The sequence below is a fragment of the Arachis hypogaea genome, chromosome 1 (assembly GCF_003086295.3).
Source record: "Arachis hypogaea cultivar Tifrunner chromosome 1, arahy.Tifrunner.gnm2.J5K5, whole genome shotgun sequence".
Classification (NCBI taxonomy): Eukaryota; Viridiplantae; Streptophyta; class Magnoliopsida; order Fabales; family Fabaceae; genus Arachis; species Arachis hypogaea.
Window position 1 is genome coordinate 12,997,854 of NC_092036.1, and position 26,142 is coordinate 13,023,995.

The 26,142-nt window shown below is 29.3% G+C and overlaps 3 protein-coding genes across 4 annotated transcripts; all 3 read right to left on the minus strand.

Annotated features, from left to right (window-relative positions):
- Positions 1-1,121: 1,121 nt before the first annotated feature.
- Positions 1,122-6,354, minus strand: LOC112797753 (uncharacterized). Of its 2 annotated transcripts, none has more exons than XM_025840841.3 (11): positions 5,876-6,354; positions 5,179-5,323; positions 4,771-4,830; positions 3,564-3,884; positions 3,383-3,451; positions 3,268-3,297; positions 3,036-3,068; positions 2,192-2,262; positions 1,760-1,841; positions 1,481-1,573; positions 1,122-1,356 (listed from the first exon to the last, which is right to left on the minus strand). In XM_025840841.3, exons 4-11 carry the CDS (start codon positions 3,705-3,707, stop codon positions 1,309-1,311), a joined length of 570 nt encoding a protein of 189 aa, XP_025696626.1. In that variant the 5' UTR covers positions 3,708-3,884; positions 4,771-4,830; positions 5,179-5,323; positions 5,876-6,354; the 3' UTR covers positions 1,122-1,308. The 2 variants fall into 2 exon arrangements, with proteins under 2 accessions (XP_025696626.1, XP_025696618.1); XM_025840833.3 differs by having other exon boundaries at positions 1,122-1,359.
- An 815-nt stretch (positions 6,355-7,169) lies between these two features.
- Positions 7,170-9,348, minus strand: LOC112797777 (protein MODIFYING WALL LIGNIN-2). The gene is made up of 3 exons (XM_025840873.3): positions 8,794-9,348; positions 8,526-8,707; positions 7,170-8,052 (listed from the first exon to the last, which is right to left on the minus strand). The coding sequence occupies exons 1-3, from the start codon at positions 8,911-8,913 to the stop codon at positions 7,827-7,829; spliced, it is 528 nt and encodes a 175-aa protein (XP_025696658.1). The 5' UTR covers positions 8,914-9,348; the 3' UTR covers positions 7,170-7,826.
- A 1,160-nt stretch (positions 9,349-10,508) lies between these two features.
- On the minus strand, positions 10,509-24,138 carry LOC112797792 (long-chain-alcohol oxidase FAO4A). The gene is made up of 5 exons (XM_025840885.3): positions 23,938-24,138; positions 17,477-17,855; positions 16,935-17,204; positions 12,075-12,540; positions 10,509-11,996 (listed from the first exon to the last, which is right to left on the minus strand). Exons 2-5 carry the CDS (start codon positions 17,822-17,824, stop codon positions 10,657-10,659), a joined length of 2,424 nt encoding a protein of 807 aa, XP_025696670.1. The 5' UTR covers positions 17,825-17,855; positions 23,938-24,138; the 3' UTR covers positions 10,509-10,656.
- Positions 24,139-26,142: the final 2,004 nt, after the last annotated feature.

Here is a 26,142-nt window from a genome sequence, read left to right on the forward strand (position 1 = left end):
TTGTGTTATATATATTTCCTCTAGGATACACTCAAATTAGTTCCAATAAATTTCAGATAAAATATTTTAATTCTTAATAATTTTTTATCATTTTAATTTTTTTTAGAATTATTCTTCTGTCACGTTTAATGCTAAATTTCACTTCCTAGAAAAAAAAATGATAAAGAATGAAAAATGGTAATTTTAAAATTTTTTATTTTTGTCAAGAAATTAAAATAGGATAAAATAATATATTTGTAACAATAAGACATTTCAAGCTCAAGGACAAAATTGCCAATGAAGTTATAACTCCAATGACTTAGTCTTTCCATACTCAACTAAAAAGTTGTTGGATTCGAGTCTTCCTATCTTTAATAAAAAAAAAAAAACTCAAGGACAAAACTAAAACTTAGTTTAAATATTAGGTAACAAAAGAATACTTGACTCTAAGATTAATAATTTTAGTAAGAATTCATCGTGTGTCAATAACCATAAATTTGACTAACTGCGGACAAATTAATTGATTATTTAACTAATAAATTTAGTTAAAAACTAATTAGTTTGTTAATCTAAAATTTTCAAATATTTATGAAAATAGTTTTATTAAAATCATATGTTTAAGTGTCTTTAATATTGCTCACATCATTATACATCTTCATGTATCTTTGAAAGAAAAAAATATTTCCAAACTCGTATTGTGTATTGATAGTATATTGAAAACATTGCAAATGTTTCAAAAAGATTAGTGTTATAGTGATTTTAACCATTGAAAATTTTACTAATATATTAATGTGAATACAGATAAGTATCAAAGCATTCATGTACCAACACAATTTAAAGATGTTAACGCATACTCATCCATAAATATGCAAAGCAATGACGTTCATCATGTCCATTCATTTTTTGTTTCACTTTTTTGGGTCAGAATCATGTCCTTGCATTTCAAAGTACAAAGTACAAATTAGGAATCCATCATCGTCATCATCATACACCCTGCCACTTAATGCATAAGGTCCATTTAAAGAAGACCAATTGAGTATGCCACGTGAGTGCAAGATTGCAGGGAAGCAAATCCTACATTTCATAAACAAAGATCGCACCATACACGCAGAGAATAACGTCACAGCAGAATATAAAAAAGATAAGAAAAACTGGTTGATTGTTTACTAAACTTCCAAGCACTGTGAAGTGACTAAGTACTTGTAATGATTCTATAGAAAGGTACTCTGCTAACATTGAATATTTGAATCTTCAAAAAAACTACACAACCTTGTAGGAATGATCTAAAAGAGGATGAAACATAGTTTATACATCATGTCATGGATCCCATCACTTGTCACTGATGTTAGCACCATAGCTCAAATTCATGCTTCTGAACTGCTAAGTACACAATAAATACCCATGCAAAAAAAAAAAAAAAAAAAGAAGGCAACATGTCAACCACAAAATCTCCCCCATAAAATCAAAATAGTAAGATCTAAAACAGTAAGAAAATTTCAACCTTCTCAACAGCTTGGAAAGCACCAGACGAGACTTGTCTGCCTTCCCTAAGGAGTTGTAATCGTGATCGAAGCATTTGATTCTTTTCCTCTCCCTAATAAAATAGCAAATGGTGATTAGAGAAAGTGGATACAAGGCCAAAGGGAGAAAAAGGTGTAAACCTCCAACCTTATTCCTGACCAAAAACAAAACACAGAATCATGTTTTAGAATTTGAAAATGATAATTTGTCCCTCGTCAATTCACCATTCCACATAAAGTGACACTGACAGTACACTTACCAACTGCACCATCTCCTTTAGATGTTGAATTTCATTCTTCTTTGCTGCAGACAGATCCTCAGCAACATCCATTATGTTACTCCTGCATTTGTATCAATGCTTCTATTGAGTTTAAGTGAAAAATAATAATAGAAAAATTGTAATTGCAATGGCGAACGAATGATAAGATATGAATGCAAATTGACTAAATATCTTATGGGGAAAAAAACATCATAATCCCCAAATTTTAAGGCAAACCCTCTACTAGAATAAGCAAAAATGTCGATAAGACTAGCACGTAGAGAACTTAATGACATTGAAGACTTCTTAATTCAACTTAAGCTTCACTAATTGTTAAATTGAAGCATAACATGATTTTAACTTTTAAATATATATCAAAAATATATGCATCCTATATAAGCTACTTCAGTTATAGGCAAAAACAGACAATACCTCTCTGAAAATAAGGGATCGAGATCTCTTTCTTCTATGACTTCCTCAACTGCATCGAGGGTGGCTCCTACCTACATGAAAGATGAAATTGAATGACAGAATAACTAGCAAATGAAAGAATTGCATGTGCGGCTGCGTGCACATTTAAGCCTTATACAATGAGCCAGATTGTAAGGGTAGCAATAGCCCAATGTATTTCACGTCCAAAGTAGGCCATGCCATAATGAAGTTTAAAAAAATACAGAAACTACAATACTATTTCAAGTCAAAACAAACTAAGAACCTTTCTGCAACAATTAAACCATGTCTGGTTATCCCTCTTGGTGGAGTGAATTACATGGATCAGATAATGGCATATTGCTCTGTCCTAAACTATTAAAATAGTTCTTTATTTTAATCTAAAATTCCAAATTGGCATGCTAACAACTTTTTCCAGCTGACTCCCGCCTAGGCTCTCGATTAGGTTACATAAGAGAGTTTAAAACTTTCACTTGACATAAGGAACTGAGTGAAACAATGACCATGTATGTGTTGCAAATGTTTATCAAGAGAACATCTTCAAAGCAAAAGCTCATACATTTATAAGACAATTTAGATAGTCTTATAAATGTAAATTGTTGGAGGCAACCGTTATGGCTAGTTGGAACTTTGGTACTTTAATATAGGTTGCTAACACACATTGTCTCTGTTGGGATCCTTGGCATTAGGTAAAGCCATAAACAACAACCCTATTTATATCCAAACTCTATGACACTAAACAAATATTAAAAAACCGAAATAGTTGTTATAATTTTTTTTTCCTGAAATCATAAAATATAACAAAAGGAAAAATAGTCAGCTGTACCTTTGTTCGAAGGCAGATTGACTTAAACTCTTCCTGTAAAAATTGAATGACAGCATTTAGAATTGGAATTTTTATCATGATAATAGGAACTTGTTATATGCTTAAAATTCCTGCAATGTGTATAGAACTACATTTATGTGAAAGAAGCAGTTACTGCGTTCTAACCAATTAACTGTCTAGTCCATAATGGCATAGCTGGCATAATAAGTAGAGCAGGAAATTATAAGCATACCTCTATGTTTTCATGCAACGAAGTGATGAGCTGAAAGGTTCAGAATTGCGAAAGAGTGAGAGGCATAATTGTAAGTTGTAACAGCAAAGAAAGAATTAATATGAGGATGTGATACCTGAAGAAACAGACGATGAAGAAATTGTGTTTCGGTGTCAGTAAAAGTTGAGAAAGCTTCATTGAACTCCTACAGATGGAAAGAAAGAAAGAATAAGATATTGTGATTGGGGATGGAAAAGAGGAAATTAAGAGAGAGGAGAGAGAGAGAGAGAGAGAGAGAGAGAGAGAGAGTAGGGTACCTGGTTGGAGCAAGAAGTGAGGAGAGAACGAAGGGCCAAACTGAAGGACTTGGTCAAATCGGAGAAGTTGCTTCCGAATCCCGTTTCCATTGAAGAACAATCGTTGTTGTTGCCACCTGCTTCAACCATTTTCGACTTCTCCATCGCCTTCTCCTCTGCTCCCGTAAAGCTGTGAATTTTCCCCCGCTCTTTTTTGGACGACAAGCTTTTTTCAAATTTTGATGGTTTGGGCTTTTGGGCTTAATTGGGCTCCTTTGAAAAGGAACTTCAAGTCCATGCCATCCCTCAATTTAAAAAATACTGTATAACCAAAAATAACTCCTGTCCAAAAAAAAAATCGCTATTTTATTCTTTGTTTGACTGATTATGACTAATTTTGATGTATATGTAATATAATTGTAAAATCAAATACAAGAGCTTAATATAAAGGAATACAATTATTAAACAAATATGTACAAGAGTTTATTGATATCTCATAGCCTTTTTTTTTTTACAGAGATATCTCAAAGGTCAAAGCCTTGATAAACTGATCAATAAGATAAATTAATAATTAATATCATTCATCATAACTTATCTATTATTTGATGTCGACAAATATCTGCGAGTGCCCTCTGTTATGCATCAAACTAATAGATAACTTTATGCATCATTAAAAGGTTATTTCTAAATATAATCTGCATTTGCATTTGCTTGGTTTCTATTTCGCTGAAATCACATAAATTGTTGCACCTCGTAATCTTATGGGCCATATCTATCAATGTTTAGTTTCGAAGAAAGAGGGTTTTTTGTCCTCTTTGACCTTAAAATTTTGCTTTATTATAAGTTGCCAAATGCCAAGAGGGGGAGAAGGTGATTGAATGTTATTAGGGTGTTCGCAGTGCAGTTTGGTTCGGTTTTGAGAGAATCTGATCGTCTAATTAAATTACGGTTCAGTTTGGTTCGATTTTTATAGCAAAATTATTCAAACAAAACCAAATCAATTAAAATCGGTTTGGTTTGTTCGGCTTTTTCAATCAATTCAAAAAAATACTACCATATTTGTCTGGTCTGACACAGCTAACACTGAATGTTTGTTTAGATTTAAGTAATCCCAAATACAAGCCTGATATAATTTTTAACCAGGAAAGCATTATTGATTACAGATGAGGGAAAAAGAAAGCAAAACATAACTACATAAGAAAAAATATAAAAATAAATAAATAAGCACCTTTTTTTGTTCTACTCCTTTGATTTTGCACACCAATTCATATAGTTCCCTTATGTTCGCCTAAAATATATTAGAGAAACAGAAAAGCAATAATCAGAACTACGTTGGTCTAACATTTCAATTATCACATTATACCAAGTTAGAACCAAAGTAGATTGGCCTTGGAAAATATGCTAATAAGAAAGAATAGAAGAACTTTACATATAATAGCAAATCATGTTCTTTACTTGCAATAGGCTATCAAGTAATGTCAGTGTTCCAATGTCTTCCTCACATAAAAATACTCAACAGTATTTTTTCTTTTTGGATAAAAGATGAATATCATTGACATAGTAATGCCAATGTGTATTACATATGCAACATAACCGCAAAACCAACAAGACAACCCCATATGAAATGTATTGGTACCTTTTTGCTTAATTTTACAGTTGACACACTGTTATCTCTGGCATCAGTCAACTTCAAAATGAGTGGGTGAACCTCAACACTATATTGCTTCTGTGCAGCACCCTGCGAGATCAACTTCCTCGGTAATGCTGGTCCACCTTTATACCTAGACCATGGTAAATCAAAATCTGTTACATATTCTACAAATCATGAAATCAAACGTTAGTGATCATCAGATGACACAATTGAAATATAACCTTAACCACCCAAGTTCCAAGACTTCTCCATTTATATGTTACCATCATTATGTCAATACTAAACCTATTAAAAGATAGCAGATACAATGACGGAGGTAATCTAATACTTCAAATCTGCTTCCATTTTCTCATTATTCAAATTTATCTTACCATACTGATTTCAATCTCTTCCTATCAGGATCCAGAACCTTCAAGACTTGATAAATCATAAATCACTTCAAAAGTAATTTTTTATTTTATATTATTTTTCCAGAAAAACTAATAATAATAATAATAATAATAATAAGCCAGAAGCAGTTTCATATAAAGTTTTCAGATATTATCACTTTATTAGATAACAGATATTCAACAATACTAACAATACAAAGTACAAACCAAAGCATTTTCAGTAATTCAACAGAACAGCAATTGAAAATGAACAACAAACAGAACAGAACAGCAATTTCAGTCAAATTACATACCTGACTCAGCGGCTCGGGCTCCATCTCTGACTTGAATCGGTGACTGGGTGGGAGGTGTTGTGTTGTGGGTGGCCAGAAACGCTGCTGGGTGGTGGCGTGGTGCTCTGTCCGCTGGGTGGTCCTGGGTGAGTGGGTGGTGCTGTGCTACTGGGCGCTGGCTGTGGCTGGGGTTTCGTGGTGCTCTCTGTCCGCGAGGAGGTCCTGGGAGCAGTGGGAGGAAAGATTCGGCGGCGCTGCGAGGTGGTGGGAGGAACGGTATCGCCGGCGCTGAGGGTGTAGAGAGCGAGACTGTGAGAACTGAGAAGAGAGGGGCTAGGTTCCGTTTGGGGGTGGAGCATGGGGGTTACTGGGTTAGAAGAAGTTAGGTCACGCTCATTTGGGGGTGCGGTCTGCGGTATGAGGCTTGGTTTTTTTAGGATTTTTTACCTTATCAATTCGGTTCGGTTCAATTAGAATTCTCGTTATTAAAATCGAAAATCGAATCGAGTCGTAATAAAAACAATAAAATATCTTTTTTTGGGTTTTTAATTTTTGATTAATTTAATCTTCGATTTTTTCGATTTAATTGATCGATTTAGTTCGGTCCAAATCGGGCTTAAACACCCTTAAAAGTTACGGTGACAATTAAATTAAGCACTCAATTGTCACGGCACCTTATGGTTGTATTAGCTAGAATTTCTATCTTTCTTTTTCTTTTTCGATTGGATATTATATCTATTATCTATATATCTATCTATTTTTGTTTTTTTTTCCTTTCTAAAATATTATTTAAAAAGAAATCACTAACTTCTTTTTAATAAAGAAGCTTAATTTTTTTAAACTGTTCCATAATCGAGTAACCACTGACACTGAGCAGCTTATATTCGGTTCAAAGTTCAGAACTTCAAAATTATGGATTCAGACAAAACTTATATGACACATATAGTTTTTACTCAAACCATGATGATTTGTAAGTAATTTTTCAAAATATTACCAACATCTTGTCCATTTTGCAAAAGAAAATTTACAAAAGAGGTGATCAAATGAAATGTAACATGTTAGCATTATTGTGAATTGAATCTTGTGCTCGGAATGTTGACCACGGTCCATTAGTTAAGCTTTTCGTAAAAGAGAGTTTTCAAATTATTATTTTTATGATTGTGAGCTAGTCTTTTGAGTTTTGAATGATGCCTATTCTTCGTGGGTGAAATTATGATTCCTTGCCTTGCTTGACAAATCTTGGAACTGTTACTTTTTTCTGATAATAACCCGTGCAATTGCATAAAGTGATGGGTGCAACTAGGAAATGAAAAAGTTTGGGAAGAATAATGTCATTTAGATACTTGGAATAAAGTCTAATTAAACACGATAGAAAGATGTACAAACTTTAATTTTGGCCCCGCCAATAAACTATTGGGTGTTTGTAAAAATAAAATGAAATGAATTACACAGAAAAACAAAAACAATTAATCTATAGATAGTTGGTGGTATCCAATAAGAAGAGGAGTTCTTATGTGAGGTAGGCGCCATGTTTGAATGATAGAATAGAATGTGTACAAATGAAATGTCTCTTTCTTGTGTAAGTTGACAAAACAAAACAAAATATTATTCCTCTGGAGACATTGCATTTTGGATAAGCTAGTTCTAGTGGGGCTATGTCACCTGTTTCCTTCATTCAAAATAAGAAAAAAAAATTGTGTATATTTACTCTGTTCTGTATAAATATACATTTCTCAATCTTTAGATGAAGTGTAAATCCATCTCATCTAAATTGCTATACAAGACAGAGTAAATATTTTATAATAAAAGAATTGTAATCATTGAAAAAGAAAAGAAGCCTCTTCCTTGGGATGACAATGTTGACCTTGGAATTTTGCCTCTTGTTTGATTTAAACCAAGAAAAATATGGTGTATGGTTTTGTGCTTCTTTAATTTGTGTTTGAGTATTCCACATCAGTATATATAACATATGTTACCCCATTTGTTTGTGTATTTTGTTTGTAAGATGAAATTGACTTGTTGAGAATGCTGAAGCATTTATAGAACCAATTGTGAGTAGGACCAATATGGCTGAGCCAGCATATGTTCCTCCTTTGACTAAGTAGCATTCACCATTCAACCATCCCATTCCATAGACCTGCCTTCTACTCATGCTTGTAGCTGCTATCAACAAAATTACTGCAATCCCAAAGCTGAGCCTGCCAAACATCACTTTTGATTTTGTAATTTCTGCACTTTAGATTGGAAAAGTGTTTACTTATGTATGAAGCATAATAAAAAATACATAAACTATACTTTTATTATTATGATCTTCATGATATTTAACATGCCAAATAATAGCTTGCATATTTATAATAATTGTTTTTGCCTAGGTGTGGGCAATAATAGTGGCGGGCACCGAGGGACACAGTTTCCTAAAATGATTTGGCCTTTCACAACAAAAAAAAAAAAACTAAAGCCAATACCAGACAAAAGAAAATGCTATTTGACAACTGGATTTGAGTTAATTGGTTTGGTGCTGTGTCCACTTTCCACATCTTTTTGAGTCTAGAAATCAACTTTAATTAGTTCAATTTTAACATGAAAATGATATGATCAAGTACAAGGTAGCCAATAGTAAATAAAGTTTGTGATTGTGAAGTAACAACAACTAGTGCAAAAATGAAGTTACCATGATATGAACCAAAGAATCTTTGCAAGAGCAGGTATCTTAGAAGAACATGAGCTCTTGAACATCATAGTATTCCCAATTATGTGAGCAATGAAGAGAGTAACCAAAGCTGCAATTCCCAATCCAAATGATGGACTTGTTGGTAGATAACACAGCTTTCCATTCCACCTGAGATCATCCTCCTACGTTGAGTTATGATCAATGTATCAAACAAATGAACAGAGCAAGCCAAGTATTATTAATTATTATCAAGCACTATATGCAATACCTTATTCCTTACTAACTCAGCAGCTATGCAAAAGATGAAGGAAACGAAGCCAAGGGAGAGGGAAATGATGAAGAAGATGATTATCAATGAGAATTTGCACCTTGGAGAAGGAATTTCCATGGTTGAACAAGTTGTTGATTGCAAGAACGAAGTTGTTTGTATGAAGAGACTTGAGAAAAGGGAATAAGGAAGGAACAAAAGTGTTGTGTTGGAGGCTAAGGTAAGATAAGGTACTCAAGGAACAGAAACATAACTTGGTACTGCCATGAAGTTGTTGTTGTTCAAATCCTTTGTGGTGGTTGACACTTTTTCCTTCCAAATAAGACTTGTGCTACCATTGGCCTTCTTTCAAGAAATTGTAACTTGTTGAGTGGAATCATATGAATAAATTAAAATAGAAAAAAGAATATGGAGCCTTTCATATACCAATTTGTAGATGGTCAACTTCAGCAATGCTTTGAGATGTCCCTCCTTCAAAGGAATCTTCCATCCCCAAAACTGGTGGTAATAAAATACCATTTATTTATTTATGGAAAAGTATAGGGTACCAACATATTATCTGTCAACTTCTGCCAACTCTTATTTATATTTGTGTTTTATGGAAGTGTGTTCGTAGATGTGTCTAATAATTAATATATTTTAAATACATATATAAAGAGACACATCCAGAAAATATATCTATAAAGACACTTTTATTAAATACAGTTATAAAAAAGACATTTTTATTAGACACATCCATGAACACACTTCCATAAAACACAATTATAAATAAGAGTTGGCAGAAGTTGGCAGATATGCTGTTGGTAACGTAGCGGAACCGTTTATTTATATATATACAAGATAATCTTTATCATTAAATACTTTTATAATATGTTTATGTATAATTAAATTATGAGGTTCTTTCCTCGCATGTTGCCTCCAGATTTACGCTACGTTCAAGTACGGTGAAAATTGGAAAATTAGAGAATGGAAATTCGAGGAATATGATTAGGATATGCTTTTTAGTTTATTTATTTTTCTATCTACACCAGTAAGCACTTCACCAAATAAATCTACACGAGTAATTCAACACTCAACAGTCACTCGTATTGACTTTATCTATCTATTATATTGCAGAAAAGTCACATGAATTATTAAATAATTAACTCTTAGATTAGATGTAATTAATTATTATAAAGATAATTTATGGGTACATGAATTGGTCAATCAAGCAACGTTTCTTTCTTTTCTGATGTAATAGTTTTGACAAGCTTGTGAAATTCAAACATTAGACTAATCTGTGACTCTGATACGACGGATTCAGTTGTTATTAGCTGCATGGAATGGAATTTTCCCCAAAACTGGTTCTGATTCAGTTGTTTCTACACATCATTGTTGACGTGTAAGAAACTTTTGTCACATCTCAGAGCGTTTCATTTCTCTTTTCAATTAAATAAGAACAAGTTTTAAACTAACAGAAATTATTTTTAACACGGAGTGGAATTCGTGTTTTATTTGAATATTGATATTTGAAATGTATTAAAGTATTGTAAAAATATTCAACACGCTTTTTTATGTGTTGATTGGGATGTTGCCATGTGCTCAACACATTTTTCCATGTATTACAACACGTCTCTATGTGTTAATTTCTCACCTATAAAATCCACTCATCTGTAGTTACATCAAATAATTCCATTTCTAACAAAAATATCAATATTTTTTTCATATAAAAAAAATTAACCTTAAACTGAATTTATTTTTGAATGAAAATAGTTATTTATACCCGAGCTATACAGCACTAACCACAGAATTCATAACAGAAAAGTGCCAGCTCAGCATAGCTTCATAACAGATTGTAACTAATATTACTCTCAAGAATAAACATTACATTTTTCTTTTAAGGAGTTGAAGAAGAGATTGAGCAGTGCAATAAGCAATGGCTTGAACAGTGACCATTGGATTGACACCCAAAGCAGTAGGGAACACACTTGTGTCAGCCACATAAAGACCTTCAACTTCCCATGTCTCACCCATTTGATTCACAACTGAACCCTTTGGATCATTCCCCATTCTACAACTCCCCATCTGATGTGCCGAACAATACGGCGTTGATATTTCATCATCAACCACTATTCTTGAACTCTCTTCCCTCACAAACTTCTCCAACTCCTTGTAACTAACTTTCTTCACATTCAACACCCTTCCCTTGTTGTGATGTGTGCCTATTTCTTCAGCTCCAGCACCCGCCAATATTCTCAGCACTTTCTCCATTCCTCTCCTTAGATTCTCTTTGTCCACGTCTTTCATTTGATATCTTATGTTGCTTGCTGACTTCACCGTTCCTGATCCTTGATCCCTGGCGAGAGCGAAAACGTGAGCAGTTCTTGAAAACTTGCGCATCCTTTCTTTCACGTCTGCTCCTGAAGTCCATGGCATTAGGATTGAGAACATGCCAGGATGCAGGGCAGGTGTTTGTATCAATGCGCCGTATCCGGATTTGTCGATATCAGCCACCACGGTTGACATGGCTGTCATAATCCCTCCTTCGTAGCTCTTCTTAGAGGAGAAGCAGGTTTCTGTGTCCGTGTCAGTGTCCGTATTTGGGAAAGAGCCCCATGCCATGGCGACGGGATGAAGGTGGAGGTGTCTGCCTATGTTGGGGTTCTTGAGGCCACTTCTCTTGAGCAATGGAGGAGTGCAGAGTGCTCCACATGCAACTATTGTGACCTTAGACTCCACAACACAAATCTCTTTGCTTCCTTTGTGATCAACAAATTGAAAGGCTACCCCTTTTGCTATTCTTCTTGCGCCTCCTCTCTTCTTCTTATGGAGCACTTGGATGGCCTCACAGCTTGGTAGAATTGCTCCGTTACCTGATTTCACTAAGTCAACAAGCCATGTTTCTGATGTGCCTTTCTTCCTTCCATCCTTGCATCCAAAGCAACACCAACCGCAATAGTGATCTTTTTTCGCATTCCTTGGAATGTTACTCACCGGATATCCCATTTCTTCACACCCTTTTCTTAACACTGCATTGTTCAGACCTTCCTCCTCTACCTCGCATTGCACCCCCATTTTCTCACACACAACTTCCATGGCTTCTTTGTATAGTTCACTCTCAAATAGCTCTAGCTCGTGCTTTTCACACCATTCCTTGCACACATGTTTTGGGGTCTTGATGCTTGCTGACCAGTTTATTGCAGAGCCTCCACCAACTGTGGAACCTGCATGTTGAGAATCAAGTGACTAGATAGTATTGTAACTTGACATGCAAGTTAGTTACTTGATTAGTACGTATTTACCTGCTAGAATTAGCACGGACATGTCATCAGTTGCAACCAGACCATTAGAAAGGTACATTTCATCCATGGATGGGCCTTCAAGAAGGGAAAGATTGTTCCTAGCAGAATAGCCTCCTTTCTCCAAAACAAGAACTTTGTAACCGGCTTTTGCTAACACTCCGGCTACTACGCCACCTCCTGAACCGGAACCTATAACAACTGCATCACATTCAATAGATAGAGATGGAGATGATATGCTACTTTCCTTCCTAGGACTCAATAACGAGACACAGAACCCAAATGTTCTTAGAGACTCTGCAATGCTTTCTCTTCTTTGGGAGTTCAAATGGACAACGCCTTTGTAAAGGGGTCCCATAGCTTCTTCACCATCCACATTAGTATCATTCTCTTTTGATGATTTGAAGTCAGGATCAGGTCCACTATATCCAATTGCATTCCATGATTGATTTTCTCCTGATTCATCTACCTGCACAAATAAAAGAGGTGGCAGTAGTCATAGTCATGGACCTTTCTTTTTCATTTTTTGGACATGATCATGGACCTTTCATAATATACTAATATATTAATATGTCATCTCTTTAATGGGCTTCTACCTTAGGAAAATATGTATACGGCTTTTGGACTTTAATTTGGACCTTGGACATTCATTAACCCACTGTGCTTTTAGAAATTCTATTTGCTGTCTACTATTTACCCCTTTATTTTAAATAAAAAATAGAAAGAAAGAAACCATGGAAAAAAAATCCATAAATAATAAAAAAAGTTATTCACACATTAAAATTAGCCACTAAAATTAACCATCAATATATTTATGTATAAAAACATATGTAATTTAATTTACTTTTAATATATATTTAAATTTTAACATATATTTTATACTAGTGACTGATTTTAATAACTCTAATTTTAGTGTACAGGTAATATATATATTACATAAATAATATATGGAGAATGGGGGAATATTGCTTTCACCAGTCACTAGTGAGTTATTGCATATCATCTTAGCTAATAAAAAGTATATACTTTCAATGTTTTGAACTTTTATAAAGTAATTTAATATTTTATTATTTAGTAGTTAGGAAGATATTTTAAAGTGTGTAAGAATGGTCTACATATTTGTAAGTACTATAACTATATGTATATATGATCAAGCCATAACATATTCTTGGTCACTTGCATCATTTCTTGCACAGGGCATTATAGAAGGAACGATGCTACTTAATTAATAAAATTTATTATTTTTGATAAATACTTAGTTAATAAATATATTTTTATATTAAATTTTAAATTGTAATAGTATAAAATAAAATATTAGTTAACATTAATAAAAAATATTTATCCTCTAATATAATATTTTTATTATAGAAGATAAAAAAAATGTAATGATGCTCTTTCAAACTTACGTACTCTTAACTCTTAAGCCTCCACTCCATGTAAACTTTTTCTTTGATAGATTAAGATTATTGTGTAAGTATATCTTATCTTCTTGTAAACAGTTTAGGTTTAATTAAAAGCTGTCTGCAAAGTAGAAAGTAGAAACTATTAATAGAAAACTATACTCAAAGTGATATGATTTTGTGCATAATGCATCAAAATGATCTTAATGTAGCTAGCATTCATACGTTATTGTCATGTTAAGCGTTTTATCACATTTTCTTTTGGCACTGATGGAAGATGTATATAACTTTCATGAAAATTAAATGGAAGCTTAGGGATGGAAGGAAGAGGTTTCCAATATTGGTTTGATACTTTGATAGTTTCATGCCCTATAGTATTTCATGTACTGACACAACATTTATTATTTGGAAGCAGTGTACTATACAATTAAGAAGAGGCAGAGAAACTTAAGATGCATGGTTCCAGAAATTCAGTTTTGCCAAAACCAGCTTATGAAAAGGAGAGTCTACTTGAAAAATTTATATGAAAGGGACGTGCGATGCCCATAGAATAGAAAATCAATGTGTGGGTGGTTGCCTTGGGTGAATTAACCTAGCTACTACTGCACTCAATATTAATATCTTATGTTATGTGTGTTTCATGGTGGGACCATGTACACTTCAATTGAATTACTGTCTTATAGAAATAAAAAAAAATTAAAATTAATTTAAATGAAATTCCAGAGGCTGTCCAGCCAAGAATGCTACATCATACTTTCTAGTACATAGTGTACGAATGATTAGAATCGTATTTTATGGTTACGATTATATTATATATTTCTTTTTTATTTTGACTAAAATCGATTTTATGGTATAGACTTTTTTTTCTACCAAGAAATTGATAATGAAATATTGAATCAATTTATTAGTCTTATAATATATTTTAGTATGGAAGATAAAATTTAATTCAATTTTATTATTTTCTCTTAAAATTAGATTATACTCAAATAAATCTAATTTAAAATTTTATTTTATTAAGATATTTTACTTAAAATATAAAATATCTAAAATATCCAATAAATCACCTAATTATTTTTATTTACTCATTCATTTTTTTTCAACACCTCTCGTTCCTCAACACACACACCATCTTCCTCAATATCTCTATCGGTGCCTGCAGCACCTTTCTTCTTATTTTTTCTTCTTAACCATCAAAAGGTATTGTTCTTGTTCTTGACTGGTTCTTATTTTTATATAATATGTGTGTGCGTTAATTTTCTGTGTTGTATCTGAGAAACGTGTTTATATATATATATTTTTATTTTGACAAATAAATATTTATGTTACATAAATTTATTTTTGTTAAATTTTGAATAAAAATATTTATGAGTTTTTAGTAGATAATTTATTTTATTTTTGTGTCAATGACTTTATTAATTGTATGTAGGCTCTAATTTCAATCTTCTACTTTATAAGGAATTAAGGATACAACATACTTTTCTTCCAAAGGAGATCAAATAAATTTTAGTTGAAAAAAATTTTAATTGAAAAATATAATTTATTTAATTATTTCATATAATTTAATAAATAAATATATTTATTATTTAAAATATGATGTTATATTAATAAATAATAAAAACATTCACTATAAAAATTTAATTTATTTGATAAATATTTTAAATATTAAAATTTAATTTTATTTTATAATTTTACTAATTTATTATAAATACTGGAATTTAATTATTGTTGACAACGTTCTTTAAAATTGATCATCCGAGAAGTGAAACAGAAAAACAGAAACATTTATGCATGCTGGTAGGGATGGAGTGAGAGATACTTATAATGAGGTCTGTCTTATCTAACTATCAGACATATAATTAACAGGCTACCATTTTTGAGATAACACAATGGCACTATCATACTTAACAAGTACAGAAAATTAATTTATAATTAATTAATATTAATTAGTGTAAATAAAATTCTTAGATGGAGACAATTATTAGTCTACTTAAATTGCTTCTCTACAACTCTTCTCTTGTCTATCCCTTTTCTTTTAATGACAGTTTTATTAACACGTATCAGTAAGAATATTTGTTAAATATATTAGGAGAGATGATAATCAATGCCATTCTTTTCTTACAAAATAAATATTAAATATAATACGTAAAATCAGGTAAAGAGAGACATTATCAAAACATTTTTCTAACCTTAAAATTTTTTTTTATTGTTAAAAATATTTGATAACAAAATAATATTAGTTATATACTGTTAAATTTTATTATTTTAAATTTTATTTAATATATCTTAGAATAAATAAATAAATATTAAATAAAATAAATTATTTTTTATATTACCGTTTTATCGAACGTGTTAAAAAAAATTGAAGGTGGGTCCTTCTATTTATTCTACGTACAAAGTACTGTAGACAAAGGCAGATCACATATTTCTATTTAGGTATATGTTATGGCATTTTAAAAGTTAATATTTAATTATTGAAAATATTAAATAATTATATTTAAGTTAAAAATATAAAAATGAATAAGTTTTAAATATTTTAAATTTATTATAAAAAATAAACTAAACAAAAATTAAATACTAAGTAATAAACATCATAAGATTGACCTCGTAATTAATGTTTGCAATGACAACTGAAAACATGAAATTGCCACGCCTATCATACAACAAAGTTTGCATGAACAGATGGCGTACGTACATGTATACATGACTATTTATTACTGTGTATTTATTTTCAGCTATATATTTTGCATGCCTCTCTATTTATGTATATAAAATTAATTGCACACGCCTTTAATTTATAGCATGTCCGAACGAATTGATTATCAAGATGCCAACACAAAGAGTGACCATATATAGGAGAGGAACCAAGAAAAAAAAAAAAAAAAGAAAACCGTTGAAAGCATACTAATGAAGTGGGGAAGAAAGAAAACTCCAAGAAGAAAACACACGAGAGAATAGTAGTACATTATATTAATTTATCGGTTTTGTTAGGGAGTCAACTAAGAGAGTAGTCAATTAGAGTCAATTAATTAAAAATATTAAGAGATTTATTTTAAAAAAATAACTTTTTATTATTCTTATTTTTTGAATTTTAAAATTAAAAATATAAAAAGTTAATTTAAATTGACTTAAATTGTAGTTAGCTCCTTATTCTTTTTCTTAATTAAAAGTGTGTTTTGTGTTGTATTTTGCTAAAAAATCTATAAAATTTTGAAGTTGTATATAGATTTATTCTTCTTTAGATATGGATTAATTTTATGATAATGTTAAGAAAAAAAAAGTCAAATTTTATCTTATATTTAAGATTTATTAATTGTTGTGGCTGTTTCAATAAATATTAATAAGATAAATTCTGCTTATTTTTGGAGAATTTTTTTTAGTTAGGAAACATTTTATTAATTTTATTTGTGGAGTAATTGATGAATATGTAAAGTGAAATTAATAATAAGGTGATAGCGTGGTATACCTGAGTGAAGAAGACAAGAAGGGTAAGGAGCTTGATGGTCCTAAAAAGCATCCTAAGGAGACGAAAGTAACTGAGAGACCAAGATTGCATGATTTGTTGGCGGTTGTGAAGAGGAAGTTGATGGAAGGTGTGGAAGAATGGGAAGCTGGTTGTGATGCTGGGAATTCCAGAGAGTATGAATGTCCCAAACCATGTGGATAGTAGCCACAGCGTTAACCTTAGCAGCCATGTATTTGGGTGTTTCAGCTTCTCACTTATCAAAACCCCAAGCTGCAAAAATTGAATTTGAAGCATATATAATTAAACACAATTGTACATTAGAGGAGTGTTAGGACCAGTAATTTTTATGTTTTGTAATTATTAATTGATCATTAATAATGTCTTTAATGGTGTGAAATTACATCTAATAATAATAAGAAATCACTCACTTTTTTTTATGATTAAATATTGGTCACAAAACACAAAAATTGCTGTCCTAAACTTTTTCTTGTACATTATTATTAGGCATGTAAAGAAGATCATAAAAGATATATAAAAGTTACACGGTGAGGTGTAGGAGGCATGGAAGCAGAAGTGCTGTAGAAGTTGGAAAGTGATGATGATTGAGAAGATGGCGGCGGTTTTATTGACGGCAAGATGGTGTCGGTGAGAGCAAGCAGTGACTTCATCTGCCTCTCCGACAGGCGGCACAGTTTGTGATCGTCTTCTTCTAGAAGCTCATGGAGGAGGCGCTGCCTGCTCTGTCTTCTTCTTCTTCTTTGGAGTATCTGATCCGTATCATCATCAATCTCAACAACCACTGTATCTTCTGTGTGCACTTTCTTCATCAACCCCATTCCCATTCCCATTCCCAACCTCAAGCTACCATTTCTCCGATCATTCTCTTCCATCCTTACACGCACTTACAACTTGCTCGCCGCTCTTTGCAATTCAGATACATATATATAACCTTTAATAACTAAATTACAAAATATCATACATACATTAAAAATTGAAAAGGGATAAACATACTTGGGTCACTTTTTAAGAATAACAAAATTACAATAGTTATTAACAAAAAAATAAAGAAAATATCACTTATCAAATTTGTATATAAAAAAAATCTACATCAGCAACTTTTGTGTTTTGTGATTAGTATTTAATTATTTAAAAAAATGAGTGATTTTTTATTATTAAATATATTCTCATACTATTAAAAATATTATTAATAACTAATTAATAATTACAAAATACAAAAGTTACTAATTCCTACCACTCCAGACTCTGTATATATTATATATAGAGCTTTTTCAAATACCTCCTCCACTTCAATACACTCACATATACCTTCTAAAACAATTGGTAACTGATAACATATATATCTCAAACCACTTTCGTACAAATTTAATTTTGATCCCTGTGTATTACATGTGTATTTAATTATATTATTTAAAATATTTTTTACTTTTATTGATGGTAAGAATGATCATTTAAAATATCTAATATAATTATATAATTATATAAAATATTATATATTATCAATGTATTAAAATTAAACTTTTTAAATACATGAATATAACAATAACATAATGTTATTTTATTTAATTTTATATTTATAATTTTAAATATGTAACATTCACAATTATATATTATTTATTATATTTACTATTATTCGTTGAATTAGTCAAATAATTATTAAAGAATGTAAAATAAAATAAATGATAATTAAGAAAAAAAAAGTAAAACACGATAACTTTATGTTTAGCTGCTTTAGCTGGTTTTGTATTATCTTTCAAATATTTTTTTATTTTATACAAACGTAGAAATAGAATAATAAATGTCAGATATTTTTATTATTTAAATGTTTTTCAATTATGACAAATTAAAACAAAGACCTGAATTAAATCTCAATATAGCCTTTCTCGTTGACACTTTAAATTTTTAGAATAATATTAGACAAAATTATATTTTAATAAAATAAAAAGACAAATTAATCATCTTTTATATTTTAAAATTTAAAAATATTTAGTCCCTTAACTATATTAATTTTTATAAAAATAAAAATAATTGTCACTTCAAAAAATATTTAGGGATAATTTTTTATTATATTCTATTAAAAATTAAGTTGTCTAAAATTCTAAAATATCATAAACGAATTTGTTTGATTTTGTCAAAACATATTTTTTCTGGAAACAAAAATTGTTGAACCAATTTAAGATATTGCCTTTTTTATTATTTTAGACCACAAATAACAATCAATAAAGACAATGATGTTATGCCAATGACGTTAACTCTTGTAGTAGACATTGGTTAATTTGGACAAATGATGGCGTTTGTTACCGGTAAAAGTGTAGTACTATCTATATATAATATATGCTTATGGAAATATATTACAACACAAGTCATTTAAGTTCGGTTTTGCAGTATAAAAATAGGTTCTTATTTGACATTTAGTTTATTAGTTAATTAAAAATGAATAAGTTGGCCTTAATCAAAATTTTATTTATTTTATATTTTTTGGAATATCTAACTCGCTATTAAATTAGGTTTCCAAAGAGTGGATCTATATATGAGAATTGAAGAGATAATATGAGTGATAAATTGCTTATTGAATAAAATACACTTTGGATATCTATCTATCTATCTATAGTTTGATTATTCTTTTGTTTTGCCTTCTACATGATCAATTTAACAGTTATCATAGAAAGCTGTCGACCATTGAAAATTTTGTAAGGAATAATTAAATGAGAGAATATAAAAATAAGAAGATGTGATATCTAATTTAAAATATTAAGTTAATAAATTTTTTATTTTATGAATTCTTTATTTATTATTTTTTATTTAATTATTCTATTAATCTTTATAATTTTATTAAATTTGTAGTTAGATTTTTATATTGTTTAATTTTATAATTAGATTTTTTTGTCAAAAATATTAAAATTAATAGAATATTTTTCTTAAAAATTATATAGTAGTCAAAGCTCTAATTAGGTTCTTAATTATATACTTTTTTAATTTGTAAAAAAATATTCTATTAATTCTAATTTTTTTATATTAATAAATATCTAATTACAAAATTAAAAGTGATGTAGAAATCTAAATAAAAATGTTAGAGATATAATCATTAATGTTATTTTTTTTTTATTAACTTAAATTTTTAAAATGAATAATTTTATGACAAAAAAATATAAAGATCTAATTATATATTTATTAAAATTATAATTTATATATACTTTTCCCTTTACTTAACGGTCACAATTCATATACAACTAGAATAATTTTCAATAATTTGTTTTGTTTTGATGTATGTACAATTGTACATGCATCCTTAGAAATTTTCCTCCATCAAAATTCATTAGAACATTTCTAGGCTTCCAGCTATTGGCAGTTTGGCACATCTTTTTTCCTAGCCACCAATTATGTTAATAATTTTTGGATCATGATTCTTCAGTTTGGTTCGGCTAATAAATTAGTGCCCTAATTAATTGACTAGGATAAGTTAGGTATCATCTCAACTTGTATGCTACAGATAGATGATAATGACTTTAACTTGTATTGCATGCAAATTAGTAGTATATAAATTCAACACATGAAAATAATTAATAATAAGAAAAAGTACAATTAACATCGGAAGTTGATGGTGATTGTCAAGTAGTCAATTCATGAAAGCGTTAGGTCATTAACATTCTTGAAATTCAAATTTGGTTTTTTATATTATAATTTTAGTACAATATGTATACTGAATAAAAATGTTATTTGTATATTAAAATTAATTAATATATATAGTTTAATTCATATTTAATATATATTTTATATTTTAATAAATATTTTATATTAATAACTAATTTTATTAATAACTGATTTTATATATCTAACATGATTAATATTGAATGCATTTGGTCATTTTTCCCTGTCCAGAATTCTCCCAACTACTTAGCCATTAATATAACTCATCATCACTACTGTTTATAAATTAAATCACATCCAATATGCATAATCCATTGGAAGGACATTACTCCTTTTATTTAATTGTATGCGTATGATGATATGATATCTAAATTGGAGCACTGAGACGATTATAATGACCTGTCACTCAAGTTCTTGTTGGGCGTTATATATACATTACATGATGCCAAGTAACACACTCTCTCTTATATATATATATACACAATAAATATCACTTAGAATTTTCCTTACATATTTTAATTTGTGTTATCACCAAATTCATACTACATGATTTTACAGCATTTATTGAACCTACAAATAATTTCAATATATGCTGATCGAGTCAATCCAATATTTCATTGATTTAGAATCATCTCGGATCAACCAAATATAATAAATAATAATGGTTATAATTATCATCGGCTAACTACCATGCCTACATTATTGGATATTTATTCCATAAATAAGAAAAAAAATATAATGCTATATCTTTTCCTTATTGTATATATTTTATGCGAAAGTATGACCTAATAAAATATTTGTATAATGTGTACAATAGAAATTTAAGAATGTCTAATTCAGTATTAGATATATAATTATTAGTGTTATTTTTTCTTATCAATTGAAATATTTTGGATGAATAGTATCACGATATAATATTAAAATTCTAAATTAAAAAATTCAAGAATTTGATTCTTAATAAATCCAAAAAATAATTTAATAATTATTCTAAATAGTATAAATAATATTTATTTTTTAATTCATATAAACTATTATACATATTATATAAATATTTTATTAATTCCCTAACAAAACTCATATTTTATTCAAAGTTTATTGCTACTTAGGTGGCGATTAGAAAGACAATTAAAGAAATAGATTATATTTCTTCAAAGAAAATGTTGTTGCTTTCATTAGTGGGAGCTACGCGGTATATGTTGTCCATGTTGGAAGTTGACAATTATATATCTTATCTCTAGCTATATCAGATACATATCAAAATTAACTACAAAATCAATTATTAATATAAAATATATATTATAATATAAAATATATATTAAAAATAAATTAAATAATATATATACATATAAATATATAATAACTAATTTTAATCATGAATTTTATATATAAATAATATTTTTATTAACTTCTTAAAAATTATGACTATATATATCCTTTTGATTATATTTGAGAATGAAAATCTTTTAATATTTATGATTGTTTGGCTAAATTACTTAAAAATAAAGATAGAAAATATTAAAATCCATCTTTTTATTGAAAATGATCCCATTTAACAATACGTAATATATCTAGCACAAAATCATTTAGTGGTAGTTTAAAATTATCACTAAACATGAAAAAAATGACAAATCCTCAAAAGTATTGTATATAAACTAAATCCAGCTATTAAAATTAGTTATCATATTTTTATATATAAATATATATAATTTAATTTATTTTTAGTATATATTTTATATTTTTATATGTATTTTATATTATAACAAATTTTAGTGTATATTTAGAGTCCTTTCTTTTATCTTAAACAATGAATTTAGGCCCATGTTATAAAATCTAGTTAACATGATAAATTTCAAACCCGTAATAAATCACATTTTGATAAACAACATGAAATTCAAGAAAACTATTAGACTATATATATACATTAAACTCGTTGTAATTTAATAAAACCAAAACAAGTCACCATCAATAATCTAAAATCGAGGAAATTCAACACTTGTTATTCTTAACTCGAGTATTTGGTCATTTTTCATCAATGAAAAGCTGCATATATATCTTAGATTTTTAATTTGCTAAGAGAATGGTGAAAGCACATATAGAGGAAGGTTGCAACCTCGTAGAAGTTATTTAATATTGATGGAGAAGTTGCCATGGCCACCTAAGCAATAGTAGCTAGTAGTGTGGCTGCCACCCAATGTATATATATATAGCTGAATCATGATCGTTTACAAGGACAAATAATTATGAATAGGAAGTAGTATGAAGAATTAAAGGGTACGTTTCTAATTGAGGGATGGGAATAAATGATCATTGCATGTACTTGCTCGATACATATAATTTACTCTCCATGCATGGAGGACACGTTCCAAGTTCCAACATCTTAAGCACTTGCACATACCTTATTATAGGTCAAAACAATAAATCATTAATTAAACTCATCAATTTCCTACACACTACCACATAGAGTGTACATGCATATGCATATTTATGCACTACGACAAAAATTAGTTTTAGTAACAAATTTTTAGTTACAATCATATAATGATTATTATATATTTTATTTAATTTATATTTAATAGTTATATATTTATCGATAATTGTCACTAAAACTTTTTAATAATTATGCATGAGATAATTAATAACTATTTTTATTAACGTATCATATATTAAATGAATGTTGGTATATATATATGACTACTAAATTTATATATATCAGCATGCATTTTATTTGGAATTAATAATAATGTAATATCACTATGTATAGATCCTTTCATTAGTTATTAGAGTCATTGACTATTGATAAAAAAAAAATTTCGTTAAGTGAGTGATATGGTCATGATGATACCATGTCTCAATAACAGACAAAAAAGTGTCCTACCAAAACACACATAATGACATTGTTTAGTAATAATTGTTCAAAACTCTGTATTTTAGTAAGACAAATAGATTCTCAGTAAATACTAAATACCTACTTCTAATTAGAACTTGTTTCTCTAATGATAAAAATAATTAGAAACTTAATCCACCAATAATTGTTACTAGTAGATATCATGAGGATTTGATTTATCTAAATATAATTAGAAATTTAATTTACCAATAATTTAAAACTCACATCGTACACTTTACTGAATACTCTTTTTGAGTTTGAACAAACGAATTATTTTGAGACAACATTTTAAAAGATTTTTCATATTATTCAATCTCTCTAATTTTTTTCTACAAATATAAATAAGCAAACATAAGTAATTACAGACTAGAACATAATCGAATAACTTTTAACATAATTTTATAATTAAAATCAACAAAAAAAATAACATAAAAGTAAATCTCAATATAGTACCTACACCAATGGTTCAAACATCTTCATAGATCAAGGAGTCATCACTTCTTTTGTGTACTATGTTCTAAATCTCTCCTCTACTAACTAACCTCTCTTGTGGTTTTAACTGTAACAATATAGTTTCAAATATATAGCAATTGTGCAAGGCAAGGCAAACAACCTTGCTTCAACCACCATACATATATATGTGTGTGTATGAACATATACTATAAGAGGGAAAGCCACCAATCAAGATGATGTATATATAGTCGAATTTTGAAGCAAGAAGCGTAGATGTAAATAATAAGGTGTGAGAACCTTTCTTGTTGGCACAGGTGGAACTTATCGTCACTAATACAGACCGTGACTCACAAAGATTTTGTATCCTCTAATGTTTGAATTTTATTTTAGAGAATAAAGTGTGTTCTTTTATCGTTGAATAGTTTCTCTTTCATATTTATTCTTGGTCCCACATATGAAATTAATGGTGAAGATCACATTTTATTCTCAAAAGTGAAATTCAAACTTTAGAAGATCCAAATCCGACTCACAAATATGGTTAACCTAAAACTCCATTTGTTAGTTGGGCTTGGATCAATTGAATATTGGACTGGGTTTTCTAATTTTCTTTACAAAAATAGTGTCATTATTGGTGTGAGGGTTTTCAACTTCTAGACGAGAAGCACACTACAACTCTACAAGGCTTTGTTTAATGTGATCATTATTAGATTTAATTTAATGATTATAAATAAATTAAAATTTTTCCCATAATAAACAAGAGAAAACGAAAAAAAATAATAATAAAGATGAGGTTTTGAACAATGGAACGATCAAAGTAATGTGAAGGATATTCCTTAACGTGGTCCACTACTTAAATAAATAATGTTTATCCAGAATCAATTATGTTAAAGAAGGCTAAGATCATGAATATAAAATAATTATAATGAAGCACTTGGAGCATGCGATTAAAATACTTTACAGTTATAACTAACAAAAGCTTGTCTTAAGTTGACCAATTTTTAACACTGCTACACTGGCAAGCTATTTGAATAAAAGGGTTATCTGGAGTAGTAGTCTATTAGTAGACGCACTAACCATGGAGCAATAAGAATCTTTATGGTATTATAATAAATTAACAAAATATCATCTCATCATCAATCTTGGAACTCCTTATTAATTAATAATTACATGTTGCTTAAATAATTCCTACTTTCATTTTCGCATGTTGCTCATTTGACTTCAATTACTATAAAATTTCTATTTTGCTGATCTGTAAATTATAATATTAGGGTTTATATTAATTTACACACCAACTTAAGTGTCATATCAAAGTGCATAAAAGAACATAGAATCATCTACTACCTAGCTATAGAAGACAAAATGTGATAGTTGCTCGCATTAATTATCTTATTCATCTTCTCTCTAGATTATATGTTTCATACATATTACAGCTATAATTATTTATATTTTTTTGTATTGATTTAAATTTTTATGATAAATAATTTTACAAATAATATCAAAATCTTTTATCATATAAAAAAGTTAAAACTTGATCCTTGTTACGTTCAAAGAACAAAATTTAACTTAAGATAATTTTTTCAAAAAAAAAATTTCTATACATAATAATACTTCAAATCCGAAAAAAAAAAGGTTTAAATATATAATCATTTATATCTTAAACTTTTGACTATGTTTTATGACAATAATGTAAGTAAAAGAAGGGCAAATAAAGATAGATAATAATAATAATAATAGTAGGAAAGTTTGACAAAGAAATCAAAGTATTTGAGGTTTTTTTTTACGTCATAACGAGACATATATATGAGTTGACATAATTATTAATATGAGCTAAGTAATTTATATATCCCATGAGGAATTGAGGATATGTATATATACACACTACTTTTGACAATATATATAGGGTAAAAGAAGAAGAAATAGACGATTACCATTAATTAATACAAATTAAATTACCATAACACGCACGTACACATAATCCAGATCAAACTAAACGTAATCGCGTGATTACGATGATTTACCAAACTATATATCCCTCACTGCTGAGAAGAAGAATAATCATTTATTCCCTTTATAACTTAATATCTATGTATGGTGAACTTTCTTACATTGCCATTTTTTTTAATATTTAATAAGATATTGTCACCTAATTAATAAATATCAATGAACATAAAGTTTATAGCAATATTACAAAAGTACCGGTGCATA

Excerpts from the sequence above, each read along its gene's own strand:
- LOC112797753 (XM_025840833.3), bottom strand. The coding sequence starts at position 3,707 with ATGGAGAAGTCGAAAATGGTTGAAGCAGGTGGCAACAACAACGATTGT. Across the intron at positions 3,069-3,267 it reads CGTTGCATGAAAACATAGAG|GAAGAGTTTAAGTCAATCTG; the intron begins GTATGCTTATAA and ends CAATTTTTACAG. Across the intron at positions 1,574-1,759 it reads TAAAGGAGATGGTGCAGTTG|GGAGAGGAAAAGAATCAAAT; the intron begins GTAAGTGTACTG and ends CTATTTTATTAG.
- LOC112797777 (XM_025840873.3), bottom strand. The coding sequence starts at position 8,913 with ATGGAAATTCCTTCTCCAAGGTGCAAATTCTCATTGATAATCATCTTC. Across the intron at positions 8,708-8,793 it reads CTGAGTTAGTAAGGAATAAG|GAGGATGATCTCAGGTGGAA; the intron begins GTATTGCATATA and ends AACTCAACGTAG. Across the intron at positions 8,053-8,525 it reads ATTCTTTGGTTCATATCATG|GCTCAGCTTTGGGATTGCAG; the intron begins GTAACTTCATTT and ends GATGTTTGGCAG.
- LOC112797792 (XM_025840885.3), bottom strand. The coding sequence starts at position 17,824 with ATGGAAGAGAATGATCGGAGAAATGGTAGCTTGAGGTTGGGAATGGGA. Across the intron at positions 12,541-16,934 it reads TTCTTGTCTTCTTCACTCAG|GTAGATGAATCAGGAGAAAA; the intron begins GTATACCACGCT and ends TTATTTGTGCAG. Across the intron at positions 11,997-12,074 it reads GTCCGTGCTAATTCTAGCAG|GTTCCACAGTTGGTGGAGGC; the intron begins GTAAATACGTAC and ends CTCAACATGCAG.